This window comes from Hemicordylus capensis, chromosome 5 (genome assembly GCF_027244095.1).
Source record: "Hemicordylus capensis ecotype Gifberg chromosome 5, rHemCap1.1.pri, whole genome shotgun sequence".
Taxonomy (NCBI): Eukaryota; Metazoa; Chordata; class Lepidosauria; order Squamata; family Cordylidae; genus Hemicordylus; species Hemicordylus capensis.
In genome coordinates this window covers 97,376,055-97,403,234 of record NC_069661.1, presented here as the reverse complement: position 1 = coordinate 97,403,234, position 27,180 = coordinate 97,376,055, and the positions used below count along the sequence as shown (strand labels likewise).

Sequence of the window (27,180 nt, the reverse complement as noted above, 5' to 3'; positions counted from 1 at the left end):
TGTTCCCTGAGAGCCAGGAGCTCTTTGCACTGAGAGCACACTCAGGACTTCTTCCCCTCAGAAAGATAATCATACATGTAATACTCTCTGCAATACACTGGAAGCACCCCTCCCCTGCTGGCATTCTAACTGCATAACTGGTTTGACTGGCTATTTAGAATATATAGGGCTTGTTCACTTGAAACTATGCACTGGGTGCAGTTTTCAGCTAAATAAAGGTTTTAAGTTTGTCCTCCAAGAAAATTATGAAAGTTGGGCAGTACTCACTTTGTCCTTGTGCTGCATGTCTGTGATGAAGGGGGACAGCTTTTGTACCTCCCCACAGAGTTTCCCACCAATCTTCCGCAAAACTCCTGCAAACATCCTTTGATATTTGTTTGCAAACTCCTGTTCGCAAAGTTCCTGAGAGCAAAGCTCCTCTGGTCTGAGACTTGTTTTCAAGATCGTCTGGCAATCTGATTCTCCTCAGGAATGTGACTCCTCCCACAAACTGAGTCACTCACCTGGAATTTATCCCCCACTCAGGCTAACTGGTCTTTCTCTGTCAAACACACACACTTCCAGTCAGCCAGCAATCAAACCCTAGAAAATTACTAGCCCTAACAAACTTAGCTTTTCCTTTCCCCTTTGTTTTCTTGTTGGTTGGTTGGTTGGTTGATTTCCTTGCTGTGTTCCCTTGCTTGGTATCATCTTTAGGAGAGAAATACACAGTGGTTGCCTCCTTTGTCCTCAAGATCTGCTGGCAATCTGACTCTCCTCAGGAACGTATCAGTTTGCTTTTTTATCCACAGGAGAGGTTTTAATAAAGGCCACAGTACTATAGAACTCTGTGCTACCCTGAAGGCCTTGATCCAAAAATGTACTGATGACTATTAAAAACATCTTTAAGTTGCATTTATTGACCTTATGTCTGTTTTTGACTCCCCACCCTTGATAGATCTAGACTGTGGGAGATACTTGATAGGACTTATAATGATAGATGGCTTTTCAGGTTACTGATGGAACTGCATTTTAATGTCATAGCTAGGGTGAGAGTGGGCCGACAAGGGCCTTTAACAGACCCTATAAGAGGAGTCAACTGATCCTATAAGAGGAGTTTGTTGGCTCCTTCTTAGTTTAATTTTTATATTAATGATATTGTTCAGGTCATGGATTCATCATTTTCCCCCCTCCACTTTGCTTAATGGGAGGAAAACGTCAATTTTATTTTATGCTGATGACATGGCATAACCTCCTACACTAAGACTGGACTTAAAAGAATGCTAGCGAATTTGGCCAACTGTGAAAATGAGAAATCGAGGGTCAGTTACAAGACAAAGGTGGTGGTCTTTGGTAGTAGAAACAACAAACATAGATGGTCAAATAATACCTGGCAAATTGAGCAATGCCCCTTTTGGGGGAGTCTTTTTCCAGGAGTCCCTTTCATGGATGGTAGATCTTAATGCAGCATTAACAACTGTACGCCGAACAGTGGAGGCCATTTTAATTTTTTCTACTCCAGTGGGTAGTATTCCCTGCACTTAAAGTGTTTCAGGGCAAAGCAATTGCTTAGCTCTTGTATGGGGTATAGATCTGGGGGCAGAACAAGAAAGCAATTGCCCAGCTGGAAATAATTCAGAACAAGTTTCTAAGAAAAACTGTCTGCCTCCTGTGCATTTAAAATTGGAAACAGGGTTGCCCTCAATTTCTGTTAGAGCTCACTTGGTATTTTAAAGATATTTCAAGAAACTTGATAGCCATTTGGAAAATAATTTAGTGAAATCTTGCCACCTGTATTACCTGAAAGGGCATCAGTGGGCAATATGTTGTCCAATATTACAGTTATATCCTCTGCCCTCATTGAAGGAGCTCAAGTCTTGAGACAGGAAGAAAATTTGTGACTGGCTTTTTGAGAAGGATGCTAGCTGGGATGTTATAACATAATATACAGCAACTTTATTTAAAGGCCTAATTGACCTTGTTCATCATACCCTACAAAATAATAAAAATAATAAAATATCTTGAGCAATTGTATACACATGAATGAAATTTCAACTTCAGCCTTTGGCTACATAATACTACAATTATATCATGATGCAACTCTAGTAAGAGCTAAAGATCTAATTCTATGGTTAGACAGATACTGATCTCTTTCTAAATTTACTTGTTTGGTCTAGGACCGTAAATAAAACTTGACTTGACTTAAATGCCAACAAAGCAAAGGCAGCTGTTTGGTAGCTATGGTATTGTATCCACCAGAAGGTAGCTTACACATTCCACTTCTGAACCCATCCCCCCCCCCGATAATCTGGCCCAGAATTTTCCCCCTTATTACATTAGAACGGGGTCAGAGTAAGAGATCGTGTTTAAGGTTCTCCACCAGAAACGTTCTTCCTCCAGAACCTTACAAAAACTGTGCTCATAGGAAAATAGGAAGCTGCCAAGTCAGACCATTGGTCCATCTAGCTCAGTATTGTCTACACAGACTGGCAGTGGCTTCTCCAAGGTTACAGGCAGGAGTCTCTCTCAGCCTTATCTTGGAAATGCCAGGGAGGGAACCTTCGACATGCAAGCATGCAGATGTTCTTCCCAGAGTGGCCCCATCCCTTAAGGGGAATATCTTACAGTTCTCACACAGTAGTCTCCCATTCAAATGCAAAGCAGGGCAGACCCTGTTTAGCAAAAGGGAAAATTCATACTTGCCACCACAAGACCAGCTTTCTTCCCTCAAGATAGTCCAAAGGCATAGTCTGAAATTGTAAGGTTGTTAAGTGCCTTCCTTAATGGTGCACTAGTAAAATTAACTAAATCTGTTTTTCTTAAAATAGGGATTCTATAAGGAGAATTTCAAACACTAGACTAAACAAGGTCTAACAGGCCTTTAAATAAAGTTATATAATGTTGTTTCATGTTATGTTACGACCTGTGGTTAAATTAGTAAATTAATTTTGATTCCGATTCACTAAAAATTATCTTTTTGTTACGACAATGAGGAAAATGAATTATTCAGTTGTGTTAAACTAAAACCAGAAACTTCTAAAGGAAACAATGTTCAGTTTTCCCTTCTTCCCTCATGGGAGAGAATACATTATAGAAAGGCAATGTCTCCCCTCTCCCTCTTCTTGGTGGGTCCCCCAGTTGAAGTAACTTCTTCCCATTTCTGTATTTTTCTGTGGTGGGAAGAGAGGATAATGACTTTATGTATAGCAGGGTATAGACACCTGTTGCCTTTCAACCTTTTAGAGATCCCCCGCAAACCATGAGGACACTGGGCACAATGAGGAGGTGGGTGCCTATAAGGAAGGGTGGCTTAAAGAACTGGATTTTAACCACAGAATCCTGGATCATGAGTGGGCAAGACCTGGAATGTATGGATAAGACTTCAGTCTTATGATCCAGCCTCCTTCCTAGCCATTTGCCACCCTCATTGTTTCTGGCAATTCCAGCTAGGAGAGGCCAAATATCCACACACAACTGTACACTTTTCCCTTTCCCTCCTGTCCTTATAGGATACTGTGATAACTACTAGCATAGATGTCTTAAAAATATTAGAAAAATCCATGGATATTGTTCCTTGACACCATATCAGACAGGAGGAAAACAGGGAATGGCCATCCTCATAAAGTACTGTTTGTGAGTTTCCCAGGGTTTCCTGGGAAGCCTAGAGCTTCCCAGTTCTACTAGACTATTGTTGGTGATAGAGTCCTGAACTTTAAGCATTGTCTGTTGGATTAGATCAATGTTCTGTCCCCTTCAGTGTAAAATAACTGGTTTGCAGATGCCCTTTATGGGTAGAGTCCATTACCAGACTTACCTGGAAGCAAGGCTGATGGATGACAACTTTAAAGTTACAATTGTTCACCAGAAGTACTTCAGATGAAGCAACCTGAAAATCACATGCAAAGAACATCTGCAGGCACTTGAGACAAGGCCTACTCTATAAGCCCATTTATGAACTGGGAGCTGAGGACTAAAACACATTCTGTATTAGAATATTCACAAAATCAGTCAGATTTGGCTAAATGTTCTTTTGGCTGTATGCTAGAGCAAAATAAGGTAACACTGATTAGAAAAATGTGTATCAACTTGCCTGTTGGGTATTGCTTCCTGGAATATGTACAGAATTAAACTGTTTCATGTGTGCCCGAGCTCTTGTAACATCTCTGAGGGCCTTAAATATCTCATTCACTGCAACCATGGCCTTCTGAAATGTCAGATCAAGTGAAGATTCACAGCCTGAAACAACACAGAAACACATTTTCTGGGTAAAGCCAAATACTTCCACTGGTTTAGGTAAAAAATATGGAGAAAGGGAAGATGAGCTGGAGGCAAATTGTTTGATGACAAATGCCAACTTACGTACTCTTCGCTACTTCGTTCTCCAGAAGGTGACCTGAGGACCAGAAATTTGTTTTGCCAAGGAAGATAAAAAAGTTGGCACTATTTAGTAGTAAGGGCTTCATAATTATAGAGTACATGCATCTGGGTGGTATTATGGTCAACAAAAAAGGCAGTGTGTGTGCGTGTGTGCACACAGGGCTGGATTAAGGCTTTGGGCGGTCTGGGCACTTCAGACAGGGAGGCCCTTGCGGTCTTGCCCACATCACTGGCCTCCGTGTTTGCTATTACTATATTTTAGAAGGACTCAAGTCAATAAAAGGTAAATGATTTTTACACATTAGCTACTTAGGCTTACTGTTGGACCAATTCTGCCTAGCCCATTATCCCACATTGGCAAAAACCCAATGTTGAATGGCCAATACCCAACAAACATACAGTATGTGGAGTCCACTTTAAATTGATCCCCATAACAGCTGCCTCCATATGACAAGCTATTAATTTGCTTTTTATATTCTCTCTCCACAAATGTGTTTAAACTGCCAGCTAGGGTTGGCTAAGAGAGCCTACTACACTGATGTAAAAACAAGACTACAAATGTTAAGGGGCACACTGGGACAATGTCTAGGCTTGCAATCCTACACACACTTATATGGGCTGTTAACATAACTCTCAAGTAAACATGCACAGGAGTGGGATGTACATTAGTTTATTTCTTCCAGTTGCTATTGATTTAGATCCCATCTACTAGAAACCTGATCCACCCAGCAACTTCAAGATAAAGAGTAGGTGATTATTCGGGCTAGAGAAGTGAAAAGTGATTGGATACAAGGCTGATTTAGACATTTTCACACACTGATCTAATGTGTAATAGTAACGTTATGAGGGCATATACAGACCAAGGTGTCTGGAGACCAGTGGCCATTCTCCCTCCTGAGAAGAAAACACTATGTTGATCTGACTAGTCGCCTGCAGAAAGCAAGTATGTCTTATTTCATCAAGCCACACAGAGTCTGTGGAACTCACGGTCACTAAATCTCAGAAGCCCAGTACATTTAGAAAAGAGGAGGAGGCGCAGACTACTATGACTGACCAAAATAATGGAGAATTCAACAACTGCAAATGATTAGAGGTGGAACAGGACGATGCGCTCCAAGCAATAAGAAACTCATCTGTGGTATGACTAGAACGTTCAGCCCTAAATGCTGGGATGTAGTGTTGTTGCCCAAGCACAGGGTACTGATTACACCTCCCTCTGCTGCTCAAACCCCAGCCATGCTTTGTCCCCTGGGTATCCCTAAGACCCTCAGTTCTGGAGGTTCCCACATCCCCAAGCTTTGCACCGCCACCTAGAGGGACCAGGCAACTGAGTGGAGACAGTGGCAACTCCTTGGAGCCACTCTGCCGCTTTCTCCCTCGAGCAACACAGGCAGCTGAAAAGAGAAGCAGCTGCTGTAGGGCCAACATCATGTTGTGCTGGATGCCCCTCTGTGGCGTGCTGGCCTCCCCTGCAGTCTCACCCTCTGCTGAGTCCTTTGGCTGTGACTGCTGGGAGTAGACATTTATGGCGGCGGCGGCCCTATGTTGAAAAACTCAGGCCTTCAGGCAGCTGTGGGGACCCTTTGTAATGGAGGGCCTGAGGGAAGTGCTCCCCGAGCCACTGCCTTAATATGTGTGTGTGTGTGTGTGTGTGTGTTCGTGTTCAGAAGCAAATTGGCAATGGTACTTAATCATGATAGCAATAAGTAAAATTAAAATAAATTAAGTATGAAATCTCACTCTTTCCTTTTGAAACAAATGAAACTGGGCTGAATATTTAATATACCTTGTTTAAAATTTGGTAGTGCCCCCAGGGGCCAACCAAAATGGTTCTGGCCCATGGGCTGCCAATTAACCAAACTTGCCCTAGTATTTTGGAAACAATGACAGAGAGATCTCCAGTAAATCCCCAGATTTTCAACAAGCAAGCAAAGGCAACCACTGATTTGAATCTCTTATAAGGCAGATTGAGGCAAGAACTCTTTAATCCTGTCCTGTGGTACAGACAATGAATATGACGATAACAGAGAATTTTAAGAGGAGAAGAATTATTTTAGCTTAACAACAAAAAGCTTATTAACATGAATAAGATAAGGTACCTGAACAAGTAATCATTAAGTATGCAACTTTCAACAGACAGAACATTGAAAGCTGCCTCCTTCTGAGTCAGACCATTTGCTCCATCTAGCTCAGTCTTGTCTAGACTAACGGGCTGCGGCTCTCCAAGATTTCAGGCAGGAGTCTTTCCTAGCCCTATCTGGAGATGCCAGGGATTGAATCCAGGATCTTCTGTATGCAAACCAGATGCTCTATCACTGTTCTAAGCCAGGATGAAATTTATCCTTCTGAAAGTTTTGCTATGATTCAACCATTACAATATATCTACTACTGCTAATAAATGATAAACTGTTTAAAGTGACTCAGAGTTATTTTAGAGTTAATAAAATGGGCTAATGACATTTTATTATCTCTAAAATTTTATTCAAGTTTCACTCTAATTGAACACAGGGAGAGGGAGATGGGAGTGCATCAGCTGGCATGGGAAAGCCATGGTCTGCAGGTTTCTCTGCATTTGCTGTTTGTCTGCAGAGGGCGGTGTCAAATGCAGGGAGGGTTCCTCCTCACACTTGGTGCTGCCCTCTTCAGACAATCACCAAATGTGCAAAGACCTTGGCTATGTGGTCACCAGCGAGCATGGCTACTTGGCCTACTCCTGTTTGCCCTCCGCACATACTCAAGCATAATGCCTGAATAATGCTATTCCTGAAGAATAAAATAGTACTCTGTACTAGGGATATGCACAAATCAATTTTTTAAATTCAATTTGTGCCCAAATTGAATCACCCCTGATTTGTTTTGTGTCTGAATATTGTACCCACCCCCACCCCCAATCACCCCAGATTTGATTTGGATTTGATTTGGATTCAGATCTATTTGGACCGCTTATAAAGGTCCTAGGAGTACCAAATCTGGGTGGTGGGTAGGTACCCATGGGTTCCACCTACCACCTATATTTCAAGGCAGTGGGGGCAATCGGTTGATTTTTAATGATTTTGTATAGTTTTTATTGATTTTGTGTATTTCTGCCATAGGAAATAATAAGGATATGAAGTCGCCCTATCCTAACCCTAACATGGATCCCTAGCTTTCATTTTAAAAAAAAGCTAAGCTCTAGCCCTTGTAGAAGTGGAGTTGTGGAGCAAAATGTGCAGTCACTATTTTTCAAGTGTTTGGATTCTTTGGCGTCTAATAATTTTTCCTCAAAATAATTCCCTATGAGGATTCATTGCACACCTTCATTTCTTCTGTTCATTTTGACTGTCATTGGACAGTGCCAAATGTCAACTGTCATGTGCCAGGCAGTGGGGTACTCAGTTTATTTTTTACAAATATTGAAGTGTTTAGATTCCTTGGTGTCTAATAACTTTTCCTCATAATGAACCCCTATGAGGATTCATTATACACCTTCGTTTCTTCTCTTCATTTTGACTGTCATTGGACAGTGCCAACTGTCAACTGCCATGTGTCAGCTACACACACACACACCCCACACACTGGGGTACTCAGTTTATTTATTTTTTTAAAGGAATTTTAGAAGTGTTTAGATTCTTTGGTGTCTTCATTACACACCTTCATTTCTTCTGTTCATTTTGCGGGCGGGGAATTAGTAGCATCCCATGTGCCAACTACCCCCCAACACTCAAGCCACTGGGGATATTTTAGAAATTTTTGAGGTGTTTAGACTCTTTGGTGTGTAATGAATCCTCATAAGGATTCATTGAGGAAAAGTTATTATACACCAAATAATCCAAACACTTGAAAAATAGTGACATACATTTTGCTCCATAACTCCATGTCTACAAGATGTGTATAGTAATGTATAGAAATGCATTTAAATACATACATACATACATACATACAAACAAGGGCTAGAGCTTAGCTTAAAAAAAAAAGAAGAAATCTGGAGAATTAATAGGAGGAATCCGAATCTCAAATCGATTTGTATCGAAACTGGCACAATTCAATTTGGACCTGAATCTAGCCAATGGACTACAGGGGTGATTTGTTGTGTCTCCAAATCACCCAACTCACCTAGATTCGGGCACAAATTGATTTGTACCCAAATTGATTCACACCTCCCTACTCTGTACATGCTATGCTCAAAAGAACACATTTGATTGCTTCTATAAACATTCAATTCAGTGTGTCAAGAGGATGATTTTTGAAAGATGCTTGTTTAAGATGTGTTAAAGAATTTAAGATAATTCTCATATGTTACTGAAATAAAATAATTCGCATATGTCAATGAAATACTTCACCTAACTGGGATAATCTAAGAACAATCTAAGTAGGGATGTGCGTTTCGTTTCGGATACAAAATGTTTTGTGCACAAAACAGGCCATTTCGGCTGTTTTGCAGCCAAAACAAAACACCCAATGCTCAAAACAGAAAATTTTGTAGCCAAAACAAAATGTCCCTGTTTTGGATACAAAACATTTTGTTGTTTCGGCTGTTTTGGAACTCCATTTTGCAATCGCAGAAATTCTTTCTCCTTCAGTCTCCATTTTGAGTTTTGACATCTGTTTGAATTTCCAGCCCTTCCAGCCTGCAGATTGGTCAGCGAAAGCATGGGCTGATCCGCTGGCAATTGCCTCCTTATTCCTTTTAAGCAAATGTAAGGGTAAATTTTACCCTCCTTGTCCAATGGGGCAGTGTGCATTTCATTGTTTTTGTTTCACACTGTTGTGTGTAGATCAATTGCATTTCGGGTGGGGGGGATGTGGATGTGGATGACCTTTGGAAATCTGCCTGATTTTTCCCCAAAGCTCTGCTATTGTTGATGTGTGATGTTGATGTTATTTGGGGTGGATTGGGGGCAGAAAAGGGGGCTTTAGGGGCAGAAGAGTGGTAGTGCCCCAATGCGTGCCTGCTGCCACCCAGATTCCAAAGGAATTGGGAAAAGGGCTGATTTTTAAAGAATTTCTGAAGCTGAACTGTCTTTGGGGCAGATTCGGGGCAGAAAGGGGGCCTGAGGGGCAAAACAGTGGGTTGGGTGGCAGTGCCCCAAGGGGTGCCTGCCACAACCCAGATTCCAAAGGAATAGGTAAAGGGCTGATTTCTTAGGAATTGTTGAAGTTTACGCTTATTTAAGGTCCCTCCCCCCGGGAATAATGGAGGTTTCAGCAGACCCATAACTCCACCTGGGGGGCACTGGGGTGGCCAGGAGTGAATGGTGGTGTAGTGCACATAGGGTGCCAACCGCCCCCATGGGTTGCTAACCCATGGGGTGCTGGGTTCTGTTGTTTCTGAGGTGTTCTGAGTGTAGATTCTCTGGTAGCATATGAGATTTTCAATGGCAAACCATGAATCCACTCTCATATGCTACCAGAGAATCTGAATCTACACTCAAAACATCTCAGAAACAACAGAACCCAGTACCCCATGGGTTAGCAACCCATGGGGGTGGTTGGCACCCTATGTGGTCTACACCACTACTCACTCTGGGCCATCCTGGTGCCCCCCAAGTGCAGTTATGGGGCAGGAATTATGGAGGTCCATCATTCCCTATGGGGAAGAACTTTACAGACATACAAACTCCATTACATCTTTAAAAATCAGCCTTCTGCCCAATTCCTTTGAAGTAATTCTGGCAGCTTCCTTGCCCCCACTGGGCACTACCACCCACCCTACTCTGCTCTGGGCCACCTCTTTCCCCCCAACATGAAGCTATACTTTTGCTAAAACCTCCATTCTTCCCTATGGGAAAAATCCTATACTTCATAAATCCACCAAAAACCAGCCATTTGCCCAATTCCTCTGAAATTTGGGTGGTAGTTTCCACCCATTGGACACTACTACCCCCACCCACTAGTTTTCTCCTGGGGCCATTCTTTAAAATCCAAAACATTTCAGATTTGGATTTTGCAATTTTGAACAAAGAACAAAATTGGGATGTTTCGGATTGGCTGGTTTCGAACAAAGAACAAAACGGGGGTGTTTTGGATTCGGGCCAAAAACAAAACGCACAACCCTAAATCTAAGAACAAAGAGCTTTCAGGTCATTTACTAAACATTTTTATTTTTCAAGTATGGTGCAACATTTCTTGACTGATACCTATCATCATTATAATCCCTGCTAACTGGCAAAGAGGAAGCTTTTAAAGTGGTAACTCTCTTATATTTAGCAACCGGAGAGCAGCGGTGCACAGAATCTTTCCAGTGGCTGTTGCTGGTGTCTACCTTCTATTTCTTCATAGAATGTGAGTCCTTTGGGGACAAGGAACGACCTTATTATTTTTTACTATGTAAATCACTCTGAAAAGTGTTTTTTGTTGTTGTTGAAACGTGGAATAAATAAATATAATAAAATAACAACATTTTATTTAGTCCCAAATAATAATAATAAACATTTTTACATTACCATATGGCACATAATGGGACTAAATGGCCCTCTGTATATTTGGAATGTTCTCAAATGTTATATAAACAATTAGAAGCAACTAGAAAGCAATGATTTTATTATTTATAGTCAAGTTAAGAAAAAATACCCTTGTGTTTTTAAAAAAGAGAGTATCAGGGAAAGGAAATAAACCTGGCACATTATTGGTAAATATGTTAAAGAGTAAATGGTATTTTAAAATGCCAAACTTATAAAAGATAAAAATGTTACAAAAAACTCTATACTTTGTAAATCCTCCAGAAAATGAAATTAAAGTTAGAACTGATTGTCTCATTAAATCAAGACTGTAAAATCTGGTCTAGTCTTTTGGCAAAACATTTGAACCATGTTATCCAGATTTATTAAAGATCAAAAATTATCCAATAATATATGCAAAATGATAAATATTATTCATTGAAACTCAGAATCTGGAGGCAAGAACAGAGTAATGCTTCTGTATTTGAGAAAGCATTTGATAGTGTAAAGTGAATCTTCATTTTGGAGAAATTGGGTATTGGTCAATTAATACATGGTTTAGTACGATGCCTTCAACTTGTTTCTCTTTAATATTCATTCTGCTCTTGAAAATGGTTATTCTGCTGCTGTCTTCTTGTGCTAGTAATTTTAACAAGGAGTTTTCTTGCATTTATCATATAATTTTATATTATATGGTGATAAGTGAGTTCCTTTACCAGTGCACATTGGATTAGTTCAGAAATATGATTCAGCCATAAAATTTCCTTCCCCCAAACAGGAAAGAGTTCGGCTTATTTTTCAGTCAATCCGAATTCAGTAAGCTTATATAAAGTAAGTCCTCCAATGTCATGAGCCACTTACCCCCCATATCCCTCCATTTTTCCTAGCCCCTTTCTATCTTATTTAATCCCTGACACTCCCGTCCACCCCCCCCCCTCGTTAAACCACATTTGCCTGTCTAGGTCAGCAGTGGGAGAAGGGCTCTCTCCCTGACGCCTGGAGTGCTGCATAGCAGCATGTCAGGGCTGAGGAAGCAATGGCCCTTAGAAAATATAGTTTCCCCCAAAGACTACTAAAGTGTCAGTAGCCCTAGGAAAAGCTAGATTTCCCATGTCCCATTCAGGCTTTGGGTTCAGGGGGTGTTGCTATACAGTGTTTGAAGCAACAGAAAGGGGCACACAAGTCCCTGAGGTTGTATCTGAGCTCAGATAAGGCAAGTATTGCTGGAGTCTTAATGTTGTGATTTGTATAGTAAGCTGATTTGAGCATATATTTTGGAAAAACAAGGTATACATATTTTAATGATGGTGATGATGATGTAAATTTTTCAGAGCACCAAACTTGGCCTCTTTCACCCTGGCTTTATTCCTCCCCACCCCCTGTTTTGGTTTCATAACACATCTGTTCCTTGTATAACTATTTCATCTTTGCTGTACTGACCTAGTCATAATTCTTTCCTTATGATTTTTGTCTTTTGTTTGCAAAACAGTTTTAAAGTAAATTGCTTTTTAAAGTTCTCATATTATTACTGTTTGCATTCTTCTAAATGTACAATTCAAAGATGAAGCATTCGGTTACATCTTCTTGAAGGGCAAAATGTTGACTACACTTAAAAGAACATGTGGGAGGAAAATGTTTCAGTAAAGATCATGAGGTTACTTTTAGTCATAAACATTAATGTTACACAACACAAAACAGAGTTATTGATGAAGAGGTGTGTTACAAAAACTGAAGATCTTTTCCATCTTTGTTATTATTACTTCAACATCCTTCTTTCATTAATATTTTCTATGCCTATTGTTAGTACTGTTACCCCAATAGTCCATTTTTCAGTTCCATTCACAGGTGGCAAAAACTAGGGGTGATTTTGATGATCTTAGGAAGGGGGTCACATTGATGTCTGCAGTACTTGTGCTTTTCCTGGTGGCCACTGTCCACCATTTTATTCCCAAAATGTATCCTGCGAATAACACTATGTCATCTCTTAGTGTTCTTACCAAGGAGCATTATCAGGGTAAATGGTACCATCAGTTGCTGACTGTTACACCTCTCACCTCTTTTGGGAACAATGGTGCATGAGAGCATAGTATCGTTACTAGAATACTTTCTGGGGGAATAAATATTGTCTGGCAGATGTTGAACACTGGGAAGACCTCTGCCAATGTGACATTAGTGGTGGTAGTGAAAAGGGGGGTGTTAGAAAAACGGTTTGGCAGGTATTTCCCCTTACCTTGGCTCATCCATAATTATTAGTAAGTCAATCAAAAATATTTGCTATCCAGAAGCCATTCACTGAAATAAAAACAACAATGTCTATCTTACAGCATCTTACTTGATGCTCCAACAAAAAACAGTTTGATGGGAAGAAGAGATATTAACTGTTTAACAAAAACACAAATTAGAAAATATTAGGCAGAAATGCCAGTGTGAACATGTTTGATGGATAAGCTAATTATAAAATTGCATAGTTGGGAGGATAATCAGTCTAGGGAGAAGCCATCTTCCAAAGGTTTGGTATCTAATCTTCCCCATCTCCCCTCCCGAGAGGAAGATTCAATAAGGCTCACTGCATTTACCGTGTGTGATATTATACAACATGCAAATCTTCATTTAAAATATCTAACTATAGTAAGCCCTGACTTGTCAATTTCCAAACCTGCTGTCAAAGCCTCAAAATTCTACCAGATGCTGTTCCAGTTCTTTTATGTTAAAGGCCCAGTCCAGAGAATGGCTTACATGCCGCACAGCTTAATGTAGGTGGTTCAGAACCACCTAGCTACTGTGGACAGCTAACAAACACACCTGCAGTGTTGTGCAACAGGGCTCTTCTGCTACTACTTAAGCTTGTACATTTGCATGCTGTGATGCTACTTGCATTGGGAATAATGCAAGTTGTGTAGCAACATGTGACTGTGCAAGAGTAAGTAGTAACAGAAGAGCTCTGTATTGCAGTGCCATGGTCCTGTTTGCTAGACAGAACCAAGCAGCGCAGGTGGTTCTGGACTGTCCACATTAAGCTGTGTAGCACGTAAGCCAGTATTTTCAGACAAAATAACAAATCTCAGGCATGTGTGGCTTCCCCTTACTTGCCTGTGGAGAATTCCTTTGTACCACATTCATCTGAACACTGATTTTCCCTAATCCCACAATCTATTTCCATTTTCAATCAGGAAGACGCTCCCAACAGTACAACACAATTCATATATCATTCACACCAGTATGGTGAAAACCTTATATAGCACTGATTGACTGGAAAGAAGGGGAGCGGCAACAATTTTTTTTAAAAAAATTGAAACAAACAAACAACTCTTTCCAGTCAGTTTTCTTCTTCTTTTTCTTCCTAAGACCATATCAGCTATCCAGGTATTCACACTGACATCTTGTGAGGAGGATGAAATGTTAAAACAGCATTCTGTGAGGGAAATGTCATTTACAGCATCAACTTATTTCCAACGCGCGACACATTTTCATTAACGGACTGTAAAACTTTCAAACTGTCTGGTACCTTAGTTGTCCCCTGAATCACTTACCAGAACAGAAAAAGAAAAACACTTGAGAAAACTGTCGAGCAGCCGCCGCTGCTGCCTGTAGCTGGGTTGAGCCAGACTTTCAAAATAAAGCCAGAACACTTCTAGTCTTTTCATAACAACCTTGTATTATTGTTTATGGGAACATTTATAGAGACTATGATTCTCTCAAGCTATTTTTCCTTGGGATAGCTGTGCTGTAAATGTTGTTTAAAAAGAAATCATAGGCCCACTTTTACTAAAGACTATTTTAGTTTAGAATCAGATACAAATAAACAGGCTCTTTGTGAATTGCTTATACAGTTTGATACCATACCTGATTAGTTTAATACTGAAAATAAACTCACAGACACGTCTAGGTATCTGACATGAAGCTGGGTTTTTATTGTTGTTCACATGATAGAAGTAAGCTGTGTTAAATCTGGAGTAGTTATTTGCATGGTTTGCAGTACTACAAAGCTGTGGGTATATGAATGGGAAAATGCTTCTCTGAGGGAGGGCAGGATGCCTTCTTGTCTTAAGGAGGCTATCATTAGACGATACTTGAAAAAAACCTACATTGGACACCTCAAAGATAGGTAACTATTGGTCTGTCTCTAATCGCCCAAGGTTGGGCAAGGTGACTGAGAAGGTGGTAGTCTCTCAGCTCCAGACAGTCCTGGAGGAAACTGATTATATAGAACTATTTCAAACTGGCTTTTGGGCCAGCTATGGGGTTGAGACTGCCTTGGTTGGCCTGGTGGATGATCTCCAATTAGGTATTGATAGATGGAGTACTGATACTTTTGGATCCCTTGGTGCTTTCGCTACCATCAGAACAGAGCACAGCGAACAGGGATAGCAAACAGGACATAGGAGTTTTGCAGGAGTTTAGCGGGAAGCGTGCGGGGAAGCCTGGAACAAGCACCTGCGATCACAAGGATCCTGGTAGAGAAGAGAACGTAAGTACATATCCCTCCCTCGTTTCCCTCATATTCTTGGGAAAGGCTGTTTGGACAGCTAAATAGTTGACCATTACAGCTGAGACCTATCCTAATAAACTATCTAATAAACGGACAATAAGCTCCCTAAATACTGTAAACAGCCAACTAAAACAGTATGAAGATAGAAGGTCGGAAGGGGCACTTCCCAGTGTATTGCACAGAGTGCCACATGTATGACTATTTGCCCCATGGGCAGAAGTCATGGGTGTGTGCTCGGTGCAAGGAGCTCCTGGCTCTCAGGGAACAAATCTGTTCCCTTGAGACCAAGGTGACGGATCTTGAGAAGCTCAGAGAGACAGAGAGGCATGTGGACGAGACCTTCAGGGATGTGATAGAGGCATCCCACTCCAGGGCTGGTAGCTCCTCTGCTGTCAGGGAGAATGAAGGTCTTGGGCAAGGAGGACATCGGTCTGAGGAAGAGGGAAATGCTCCTTTAGAAGGGACCCCTTCCGTGGATGATGAGCCCATATCCTCTCGCACAGGGGATACTCCTCGGGGGGTGGGGGCCTCCTTGTAGTTGGTGATTTGATCATTAGAGGGATAGAGAGATGGGTTTGTGACCCGCGTGTTGACCGCACGGTGACTTGCCTGCCTGGTGCGAAGGTTGCGGACATTACACAGCGTCTAGACAGGCTCCTAGGCAGTGCTGGGGAGAAGACAGCTGTCGTGGTGCACGTCGGCACCAACGATGTGGTGAAATGCAGTCAGGAGGGCCTGGAAGCCAAATTTAGGCTGATAGGTAGCATTTTGAAGTCCAGGACCCCCAAGGTAGCATTCTCAGAAATGCTACCTGTTCCACGTGCAAGTACAGTGAGACAGGCAGAGCTGAGGGGTTTCAATGCGTGGATGAGACGTTGGTGCCAGGAGGAGGGGTTTAGATTTGTGAGGCACTGGGACACATTTTGGGGCAAGCAAGGCCTGTACAAAAGGAACGGACTGCACTTGAACCAAGATGGAACCAGACTGCTGGCGCTTAAAATCAAAAAGGTTGCAGAGCAGCTTTTAAAATGACACCTGGGGGCCGATGGGAGCTGGGCAGTATCCCGTTTGGCAAAAGCCATCCTTTAAAGTGTGAGGCTGCAAAGAATTCAAATAAAACAGAAGGGGACAGAGCAGAACTGCATAAAGAGCAGACGGGAGCATGTGCCAGCAGATCAAAGAGTCAAAAGAATAGCATACATCAGGTGAGAGATTCAACGTATAGGTGCTTATATGCCAGTGCCAGAAGCCTCCGAGCCAAGATGGGTGAGCTGGAGTGCTTGGTTGCTAACGCAGAAATAGATATAGTGGGCATAACAGAAACATGGTGGAACAGTGAGAACCGGTGGGACACTGTTATCCCTGGGTATAAACTCTATAGAAAGGACAGGGAGGGGCGCCTTGGAGGAGGGGTAGCACTGTAAGTTAAAGAAGGGATAGAATCTAACAAGCTAGAAAACCTAGCGTCACGCCCTCGAGCTCCGACAGCGAGGAGGAAGGGGAAGCTGTCAACTTTCCAGCCGATTCAGGAGTGTCTGAGGGGCAGAGCCCGGCTGTCAGCGTTCATGAAACGGCTGTGGTAGATCCAACTAATGATTTAGAGCAGGCACGGCAACCTGAGTCAGCAGAAGGCGTGGGGGACCAATGCGAAGAAGGGCTATGTAATGAAACACCAATGACTCCACAACAGCGAAGGATCACGAGACGTAAAACGCAATTAGAGGCTGTTAGGAGGAGCAAACGCCTATTGCTGAGGGCTGACAAGCCGTGAATTCCTACCAGCTGGGAGCTCTCGGCTTGCTCTATAAATCACAGCTCCAGCCTCCTACTCATTGCTGAGAATCAACGTTCGTCAACATTCCTTGCCGACAGCGTTCAGCCAAGCCATATCCGATTTCAGCAGCTCCGCTTGCTTCATGAACTTCCCCAGCAGCTGGCCAGACCTTGACACCTAGGTGGACTGGAGTCCTCCACAGAAACCCTGTGGGTGACTATACAAGGCCGGAAAGGGAACGTGCTACTGGGAACATGCGATCGCCCTCCAGATCAAAATGCCGACAGTGACTGGGAGTTGCAGGAGGAATTCAGGGAGGCGTCAAGGAGAGGCAGGGCTGTAATTATGGGTGGTTTCAACTACCCACACATAGACTGGGTAAATTCACATTCAAGTCAGGACAAAGAGGTCAAATTTCTAGATACGCTAAATGACTGTGCCCTAGAACAGTTGGTCATGGAACCGACCAAAGAGAAGGCGACCTTGGATCTAATTCTGAGTGACACCCAGGACCTGGTGCCTGATGTCAGTGTCATCGACCCTTTAGGGAACAGTGACCACAGTGCCATCAAATTCAGCATACATGCGGGGAGAGAATCACCAAGGATGTCTAACACAGACATTTTGAGTTTCAGAAGAGGAAACTTCTCCAAAATGAGGAGTATGGTGAAAAGAAAGCTGAGGGGGTAATCAGGAGAGTCACTTCGCTCCAGAGTGCATGGAGTTTACTCAAAACCACAATACTAGAAGCCCAGTTAGATTGTATACCCAAAAGGAGGAAAGGTACCACTAAGTCCAGGAGGATGCCAGCATGGCTAACGGGTACTGTCAAGGAAGCCATAAAAGGGAAGAAGACTTCCTTCCGAAATTGGAAGGCCTGTCCAAATGAAAAGAGCAGAAAGGAACACAAACTCTGGCAAAAGAAATGCAAGGTGACAATAAGGGAGGCAAAAAGAGAGTTTGAGGAACATTTAGCCAAAAGTATCAAGGGGAATAACAAAAACTTCTTTAAGTACATCAGAAGCAGGAAACCTGCCAGGGAGGCAGTTGGGCCATTAGACAATGAGGGAGTGAAAGGGATTATTAAGGAGGATATGGAGGTTGCAGAGAAGCTGAATGAGTTCTTTGCATCTGTCTTCACGGCAGAGGATACTGAGCATATACCTGTTCTGAACCAGGCTTTTTAGGGATGGAGGCTAGAGAGCTGAGTCAGATAGAAGTGACAAGGGATGATGTTCTAAACAGTCTGGAAAAACTGAAAGCTAACAAATCACCAGGGCCGGATGGCATCCATCCAAGAGTCCTCAAAGAACTCAAATGTGAAATTGCCGACCTCCTTGCTAAAATATTTAACTTCTCCCTGAAATCGGGCTCTGTACCAGAGGACTGGAGAGTAGCACGTAACACCGATTTTCAAAAAGGGATCCAGGGGCGATCCGGGAAATTACAGGCCAGTTAGCCTAACGTCTGTTCCAGGCAAATTGATGGAAAGCATCCTCAAGGATACAATTGTAAAGCACCTAGAAGAACAGGCCCTGCTGGCAGTGAGCCAGCATGGCTTCCGCAAAGGTAAATCTTGCCTCACCAACCTTTTGGAGTTCTTTGAGAGTGTCAACGAGTGTGTGGATCAAGGTGATCCAGTTGACATAGTCTACCTGGACTTCCAAAAAGCTTTTGACAAAGTTCCTCATCAAAGACTCCTGAGGAAACTTAGCTGTCATGGGATAAAGGGACAAGTACATGTGTGGATTGCTAACTGGTTGAAAGACAGGAAACAGAGGGTAGGTATAAATGGAGAGTTTTCACAATGGAGGGAAGTAAGAAGTGGGGTCCCCCAGGGATCTGTACTGGGACCGGTGCTTTTTAATTTATTCATCAATGATCTAGATGCAGGGCTAAGCAGCGATGTGGCCAAATTTGCAGATGATACCAAACTCTTCCAGGTAGTGAAATCCAAAATGGATTGTGAGCAGCTCCAAAAGGATCTCTCCAAACTGGGGGAGTGGGTGACAAAATGGCAAATGTGGTTCAATGTTAGCAAGTGTAAAGTGATGCACATTGGGACGAAAAACCCCAACTTCAAGTATATGCTGATGGGATCCGAGCTGTCGGTGACGGACCAGGAGAGGGATCTTGGGGTTGTGGTGGACAGCTCGTTGAAAAATTGTCGACACAATGTGCGGCAGCTGTGAAAAAGGCAAATTCCATGCTAGTGATCATTAGAAAGGGGATTGAAAATAAAACGGCTAACATTATAATGCCCTTATACAAAACTATGGTGCTACCACACTTGGAGTACTGCGTACAATTCTGGTCACCACATCTTAAAAAGGACATTGTTGAACTGGAGAAGGTACAGAAGAGGGCAACCAAGATGATCAGGGGCCTAGAGCACCTTTCTTATGAGGCAAGACTACAACACCTGGGGCTTTTTAGTTTAGAAAAAAGACGACTGCGGGGAGACATGATGGAGGTCTATAAGGTCATGCATGGCATGGAGAAAGTGGAGAGAGATATATTCTTTTCCCTCTCACACAACACTAGAACCAGGGGTCACTCCATGAAATTGATTGCCAGGAGGTCTAGGACCAGCAAACGGAAGTACTTTTTCACACAACGCATGATGCACTTGTGGAACTCTCTGCCACAGGATGTGGTGACAGCCAACAACCTGGATGGCTTTAAGAGGGGTTTGGATGACTTCATGGAGGAGAGGTCTATCAATGGCTACTAGTCGGAGGGCTGTGGGCCACCTCCAGCCTCAAGGGCAGGGTGCCTCTGAGTACCAGTTGCAGGGGAGTAATGGCAGGAAAGAGGGCACGCCCTCAACTCCTGTCTGTGGCTTCCAGCGGCATCTGGTGGAAGCCACAGACAGGATGCTGGACTAGATGGGCCTTGGGCCTGATCCAGCAGGGCGGTTCTTATGTTCTTATGACCATGGTATCTTTCTGGATCATCTGAGGGAGGTGAGATTGGGTGGCACTGTTTTACAATGGTTCAATTCCTTTCTGGTATATTCTAGTTGGTATCACTTGGAAACTGTTGCTCTGCAAAGTGAGAGTTACCGCATGGAGTTCCACATTACTGTAGATGGATGACAACTGGAGTAATGTTATTTAAGCTTTAGTGTTGGGATAGGACTGTAACTAGAGAGCTACTCTACAGAACATAAGAATTTTACTTCTGAATTAGTTGATATAATGGTGATGCAATACATATGATGGATTTGCTATGATACTATTCTCCAGACCTTTATTATTGTGTAAATTAAAACATAGAAAGAGGGAATTACAACAAAGAACAGAGGTTTTGATGTATATACATCAGCTTCAGTGTTCGATATCCCACTGTTTAAAATCCACACTTTGATCCAAGACTTTCCTCCAATCTAATTAAACACCTGGGTAATACATAACAAACAGGGGAGGAGAAGGTTGATGACTCACAGCTATGCCTGATTATTGCTGACACTGAGAGACAAAAAAACCTGGAAGAGGGAGGGTATAATACAAAAATGTTATCTGCACCCTTTAATGGCCTATGTACTTTTACTTCTGATAGAAGGATCATTGGTGGTTCACTTGATCTGGTGGATGCAATGAAGTTAGTACCAACATAGCCTGAATTTTGAAGCAATGCCACTGAAGGATTATTTTGGCTGAAATGCATCTGGTGATTCATCAGGATAGCAGTTATTTTAATGTTTGGACATCTTCAACTCCAGAATTTACAACAGGAATGCACCATTGGATTATTTATGGAATTGACTAATACCAGGATATCTTATTAGTGGTTCAGTGGGGAAGTAAAATGCCTAGGGAGCAAGAGATTGCTGGTTCAAATCGCTGCTGGTATGTTTCCCAGACTATGGGAAACACCTATATTGGGCGTCAGCTATATAGGAAGCAGCTGAAAGGCATCATCTCATATTGCGTGGGAGATAACAATGGTAAACCCCTTCTGTATTCTACCCAAGAAAACCACAAGGCTCTGTGGTCACCAGGAGATGACACCGACTCAACTGCACAATTTTATGGACTAATTATTGGTGGAATTGTGGAATATACATATTTCTACTTTTTACTTTGACTTTGTGGTAATACTGGTCTTATTCTAGAATTAACAATCTTTTGTACATTTTATTATATTATGAGTATGTTATAGGTATTGTAATTTTAAATAATATATTTTTAAACATGATATACAAATATGTATGAATCTATGTGGTCGCCAAGAGCAGATACCTGATGGCACTTAAATAATCATTCATATATATATATATATATATATATATATATATATATATATATATATATATATACATACACACACACACACACACACATACATACACACACACACACAGAGTCACAGGGGGTTTTGTGTGGGGTTTTTTGGGGGGGGCTTTTGATTAATATGCCAGTGACACCAAGATCTAATTCTCCCTATCAACTTCATCAGGAAATTGCATAACTTCCCTAAATGCCTGCCTGGAGGTGGCAATGGGCTGGATGAGGGATAACAAACTCAGAGTGAATCCAAATAAGACAGAGGTACTGATTGTGGGGGGTCACCTGAGAGATGGCTTAGATCTGCCTGTTCTGGATGGGGTTACACCCCCCCCAAAAAGAGCAGGTAGATAGCTTGGGAATGCTCCTGGATCCAAAACCTTCTCTGATTTCTCAGGTTAAGGCAGTGGCCAGGAACATTTTTTATCAGCTTTGGCTGATACGTCAGATATGTCCATTTCAGGAGGTTAATGATATTAAAACAGTGGTAAATATGCTGGTAACCTTCAGACCTGACTAATGTAATACCTCTACATGGGGTGGTCTTTGTACATAGTCCAGAAACTACAACTGGCAGAGAATGCAGCAGGCTCTGGGACAACCTGAAGGGACTATATAACACCGATTTTTTAAAAAATGCACTGGCTGCCAATATGTTTCTGAGCAAAATACAAAGTGTTGCTTATTACCTATAAAGCCCTCAATGGCCTGGGTCCAGGGTATTTAAAGAGCACCTCTTTTGTCATGAACCCTACTGCCTACTAAGATAATCTGGGGTGGTGTGGTTACAGTTGCAGCCACCTCATTTGGTGGCGGCTCGGGACCAGGCCTTCTCTGTGGCTGCTCCAGGGCTTTGGAATGCACTCCCTGTCAAGATAAGAGCTTTCCCATCTCTGATTGCTTTTTAAAAAGACCCTTAACACACATCTGTTTTCTCAGGCTTTTAATTAAAACTCATTTTAAACTGTTTGTTTTATTCTGTGAAATTGTTTTAATTCTATGGACATTTTCCAATTGTTTTTATATTGTGTTTTGTCCTATGTACACTGCCTAGAGATATGCAGCTGAAGGCATCTTTAAAGGTTCTACTGCAGATAGTTTCTGGCTGAACAGGCAAACTGCTTGGCCTTGGCTTGCCCATTCATCCATATGAGCAGCTTTTGTAGGATTGGCAAAGATTATTCAGCCGCGCCTGTGGTTTTCAGGGCACCTCATTATGGGGCTGGCCATCCTCCCCTGTGGATTCACATAAGTTTATAGGACTGCATGCACAGGAAACAATCACATAGCAAAACACTGTTTTCTCTTGAGGCCCAGTGAGGCAGCTAGCTCAGGCAGCAGATTGGAAGAGCTGGTGAGCACACTCTGCCTCTGCAATTTGCTTCATAGACCTGATGTTCACCTAGCAGCAGCAGCGGTGGTGGCAGAGCTAGTTGTTGCTCATGTTACTGGTGAACTCACTCGTCTCTCACTGCTCCCGCTGGCGTTTGAAAGGGCAGGGAGCAGAGAATGAAACAGCAGAAAGTTGAATGAGAAGAGAATGGAATGGCAGAAAGTGCTCCATTCTCTGCACAGTGCCTACACAGGATTCCTTGATGAATGCCATTTTCAGCTGTCTACCTCAGGTGTATTTAATATACAGCACTTAGTGTGTATGCATTTCATGTAATATTTACATAGCCCTTGAGCTCTTTTTGGAATCTTGAGACACTATGGGTCCATGGCTGTGTTTATTCAGATGCAGGGGGGAGGGGGAGTACTAAGGTTTGAAGCAAAAAGGCAAGCAAAAGAAAGCTTGAGAGTAAAAATGGCTATCACCATTTTAGAAATTAGAGGAATTTCACTAGCTATATAGTAAAAGCAATTAGAGGAATTTCACATGCTAAGTCAGTGAAAATGCTTTTCAGTTTAACTGAATACTATTGTTTAGATGTTCAACTGAACTGCATATAATGTATGGAAATTAGCTGTATCATTCCAGCTCTGCTACTAGCTTCAGCATGAGCTAAATTATTTGTAACATATATTGTTAAATTTAGTTTGTTAACCATAATATGCGTTAAAGGTAATGGAATTGCATGTCTGGATTTCCTGTTCTGCAATGGATCACACTTTCTTTTTTTCTGTCCTGAACAGTCAATTGCAAACTTGTTCTAAGGACAAAAAAAAGTACTGTATGCCGTCACTCAGCTTAGAAGGAAGTTATGGAATCTTGTTACCACTTAGTCTTTTAGCGGTCTGGACATATTTATGTGGGTTAAGTCTATCAATAACTATTAACTAAGATAGCTAAAGGAGACCTCCATGTTCATAGAAAACAATATCTATGTTTACCATATATGCTGGGTGAAAACAGCAAGGTACGGCTGTCATAATCATACCCTGCATGTGAGTTTTACAGAGGATTCTAGTTTGCCAGGGTTTAAAGCAGAATTCTGGACAAAGCAACTGATTCTCAGATTATTAATAATTTTTCAGACAAGATGGACACTTGTATAAAACATACATTATGATAAAGAAACAAAATTATTTCATTTTTCAGCATAATAAAACATTTCCTCTTCTCTACATTAATAGCTCTTCTTATGCTCTTAGCCCTTTTCCCTGAGTATCTCTGACTTGATTCCTTTGGTTGCTATAGTATAGACCCTTCAAAAATTTCTATGGCAGCATTGGCTTAAATATGCATATAAACAATGAGACAGGAATAACTATATTGCTAGGCGATTTTAGCATATGCACCAATTAAGGTGAAACAATCATAAGTATTTCTAAAGAGGCTGCCAGAAAAACACTGGGACTATTTCTAAGAATATTTTTTTCCAAGAAATGCATCAGCTTTGGTGCTAGGTTCTTGCAAAGTTAATTGAAAATGAACTACTTTTTTAAATATTGGGCCACATGTTCCACTGGTGCTAAAAATCTGTTAGCTATGACTCCTTCAGATTTAAATGAATTTGTAAAGGAATCTGTAGATAAAATAGGAGTTTGCTGTCCATTTCAAAGGTCTTGATGTCTTCCATCTTCTTACTTCCTTGGGAATAAAATAATTTTTTTTGTGAAAGAAGAAGCCTTTTCCTTATCCATTAGATTGCCAAGATCCCAGAACCTCTCAGGATGGATGCACATGAAACAAAGCTGATCCAGAACTCAATGCCTGACCAGTACTAGCTAGAGAAATAATGTTATATACTGTCCTTAAACATTGCACTGGTTACCAGTCCCCCGGCCCAATTCAAACTGCTAGTATTGATCTTGAAAAGTTTTGAAGTATACAAATGTTAGCCACCTTGATGCACCCTTAAGCAGGACAAAAATGATAAACAAATAGGATCCCAGGCATCTGAAATAAAACCTTCTTTCCTATGTTCCCCCGGCCGCTTGTGCTTTAAGACCTTTGTATATGGCTTCACCGTGTGCCCTTTTTCTCAGAAGTTTGCAAAAGAACGGTTAGATTTAGAACTTTTTCTGTAATGGCACTTTATCTTTGGAATTCCCTACCCAGGTACTTTCTGACTTTCAGAAGATTAGCAATACCTTATATACAAATGCTTTGGGTTATTGAATGACGGGTTTTGGATGCTTTGAATTATTGAATGACTGTCATATTATGAATGTTAGTTGTTTTCTTGTTCTTAACTTGGCAGTGTTGTTTTTTTTATACAGGTGGCCATCTTTATTCATGGGGGATCCGCTCCCGCCTATTTCCATGGATAACAAAACTGTGAATAGAGACCTTAACCCTATAGGGGTTGGGGGGTTAGGTTCCTAAGCACACTGAAGTGTGCTGAAAATCACACACACACAGTGGTGGCAGGGGGAGAAGCAGGAATGAGCACAAGAAACAGAAGGGCCCAATTTTCAAAATATATTTTAATAAACAAATGGTTCTCTTATTGACAGAGCAGCCAAAATTTAAGCAATTATTAAGCATAACTCTACTATCTTTCAGAGCGGCTGGGGAAGCAAAGACTTCAATAGTCTGGACTCCATCTATTTTGGGTCAAAGAGTCCTAATTCCATCGGCAAATGACTAGAAGGAATCATCAGATTATACTTGCAGGCATTAGGTGAACATTCTCATGGTTCTACAACAGTATGGGCTGAAGTAGTGGCTAACTTATAAAAGTGTGTGTGTGTGTGTGTGTGTGTGTGTGTGTGTGTGTGTGTGGCGGACTGGGGGGTGGGTATGGCTCAAAGTCTGCTTGGAAGCCATGACTACTAATTCAGGAGTCCTCTCCACAATCCCAGATGTTTAAGGATAGTATATTGGTGAGAGTTCAAGTACCCTTTCAAAAATACTGATTTTTCAAATGTATCATGACTGAATCCTGGCATTCAAATCAGGTTTATGAGGCTCAGCTCTGAAAATCCTGATTTAATTAAACCCTGGGCTGAGGATACAAAAGTGCAGGCATTTGTTTTATCATCTGTTTCAGGTGTTTCACTACACATGGCTGACTACAGGGCATTTTACTAGACTTCCTAGCTTATAGAAGTTTAAATTTAAACATAAATAATTGCCATACCAAGGAAACTAGAATTATGTTAGTTGCCACGATAAATAGAACTTAGGACATATAAATAAGGAAGATATAAATAACAGCATTTTTTGCGAGAATGGTTTCATTCACAAAAATAACCAATGCTACATACATAAACCCCAGAACGAATTTCACAACAGATACAAGATATGAACTGAACTTTACAAAACCCCTGCCTGTTACTGATGGAACTGTTCTAAGCTCTGGTAACATCTTTCTCACTCCTTCACTGCCCTCCGCTGTTTGCTTATTAAATTGCAGTTAGCATGTGGCAGTCTTCAATGGCCTTTACAATACCAAGTAGTAATTAATTTGTGTGCTGTAGTTCCCCAATTAGATAAGAGAGGTGTTCAGTATCAGTCCAAAACTTGAGTTAAGTATGTCTAGAATCACAGTATACACAAAATAGCCTCACCAGACCTATATTTAGAGCAGAGAAGAAGTGCTTTGTCTGCATGAGGAGCCTGCTGCACACACTGAACTGAGTTTCCCAGGTTCCATTTTAAACTCCAGATTCCATCTTGGAAGGATTATGCACAGGCACCTGGCATTAATGAAGTGTGGGAGGGTGACTATCCCTGGGCTGCCAGTGCCCACAGGACCTCCAGGGGCTTGCCAGGGTCATTTCTCCCCCAGCTTTGCATACCTTGCTTTTTTCATATCTTTAAAGTTAGCCTCTCCTGTCTCTTTGCAGCTTCACATATCTGTAAAGTTTGTTTCTCCCTGGGGAGGTGACTGATTTACACAATGCAATTGCCTGCTTCTGGTTTGCGAGCAGAGCCTGTGTTTTACTTCCCCCCCCCCGATGGTGTTAATTTGAGGAGGGGCTTCCAGTCAGAGGAAATAGCAAGCGATTCCACTAATGGGGTAAATATCCTGAACAGTTTGTTTAGGGGGGATTTCAAAGAGGGAGAAGGAGAATGCACAACAAAGAGGAAGTAAAAACACTTCTCTCAGTGCTGACTTGCATCTCTCTTTGCTTCTCCATTCTGGTTCCCAGCCTCTGTTTCTGGAATGTGTGTGTATCTTCTCCTTCTCAAAATGGGAAGTTACTTAGGTGGGTGGAGAGGGTGAGACATAAGAGATGTCTCCTAAAGCCAGGGACATTGCAAGCCTATGGGGGCCTGTACTCCCATCTCCCCCCCCCCATTTGTGGCGACCAGGACTGGGCCTCTGTGCCACCCCCCACCTTGCTGTGCTGCGTCCTTCCTCCTCTCACTACCACTGCCATTACATTCCCCGCTGTTTTGCAGTGAGTGTGGGATGTCGCAGTGAGTGAAGGATGCCACGTGTCTTTCGCACTAGGGCGAGA

General features: G+C 42.0%; 1 protein-coding gene across 1 annotated transcript in view; it reads right to left on the bottom strand.

Annotated features, from left to right (window-relative positions):
• The window catches only part of SCFD2 (sec1 family domain containing 2), a 299,733-nt gene that overhangs the window by 51,356 nt on the left and 221,197 nt on the right, over positions 1-27,180 (bottom strand). Inside the window, exon 6 of the mRNA XM_053258322.1 lies at positions 4,070-4,215. Within this exon, the coding sequence (XP_053114297.1) occupies positions 4,070-4,215 (146 nt within the window). The remainder of the gene's footprint in view (positions 1-4,069; positions 4,216-27,180) is intronic.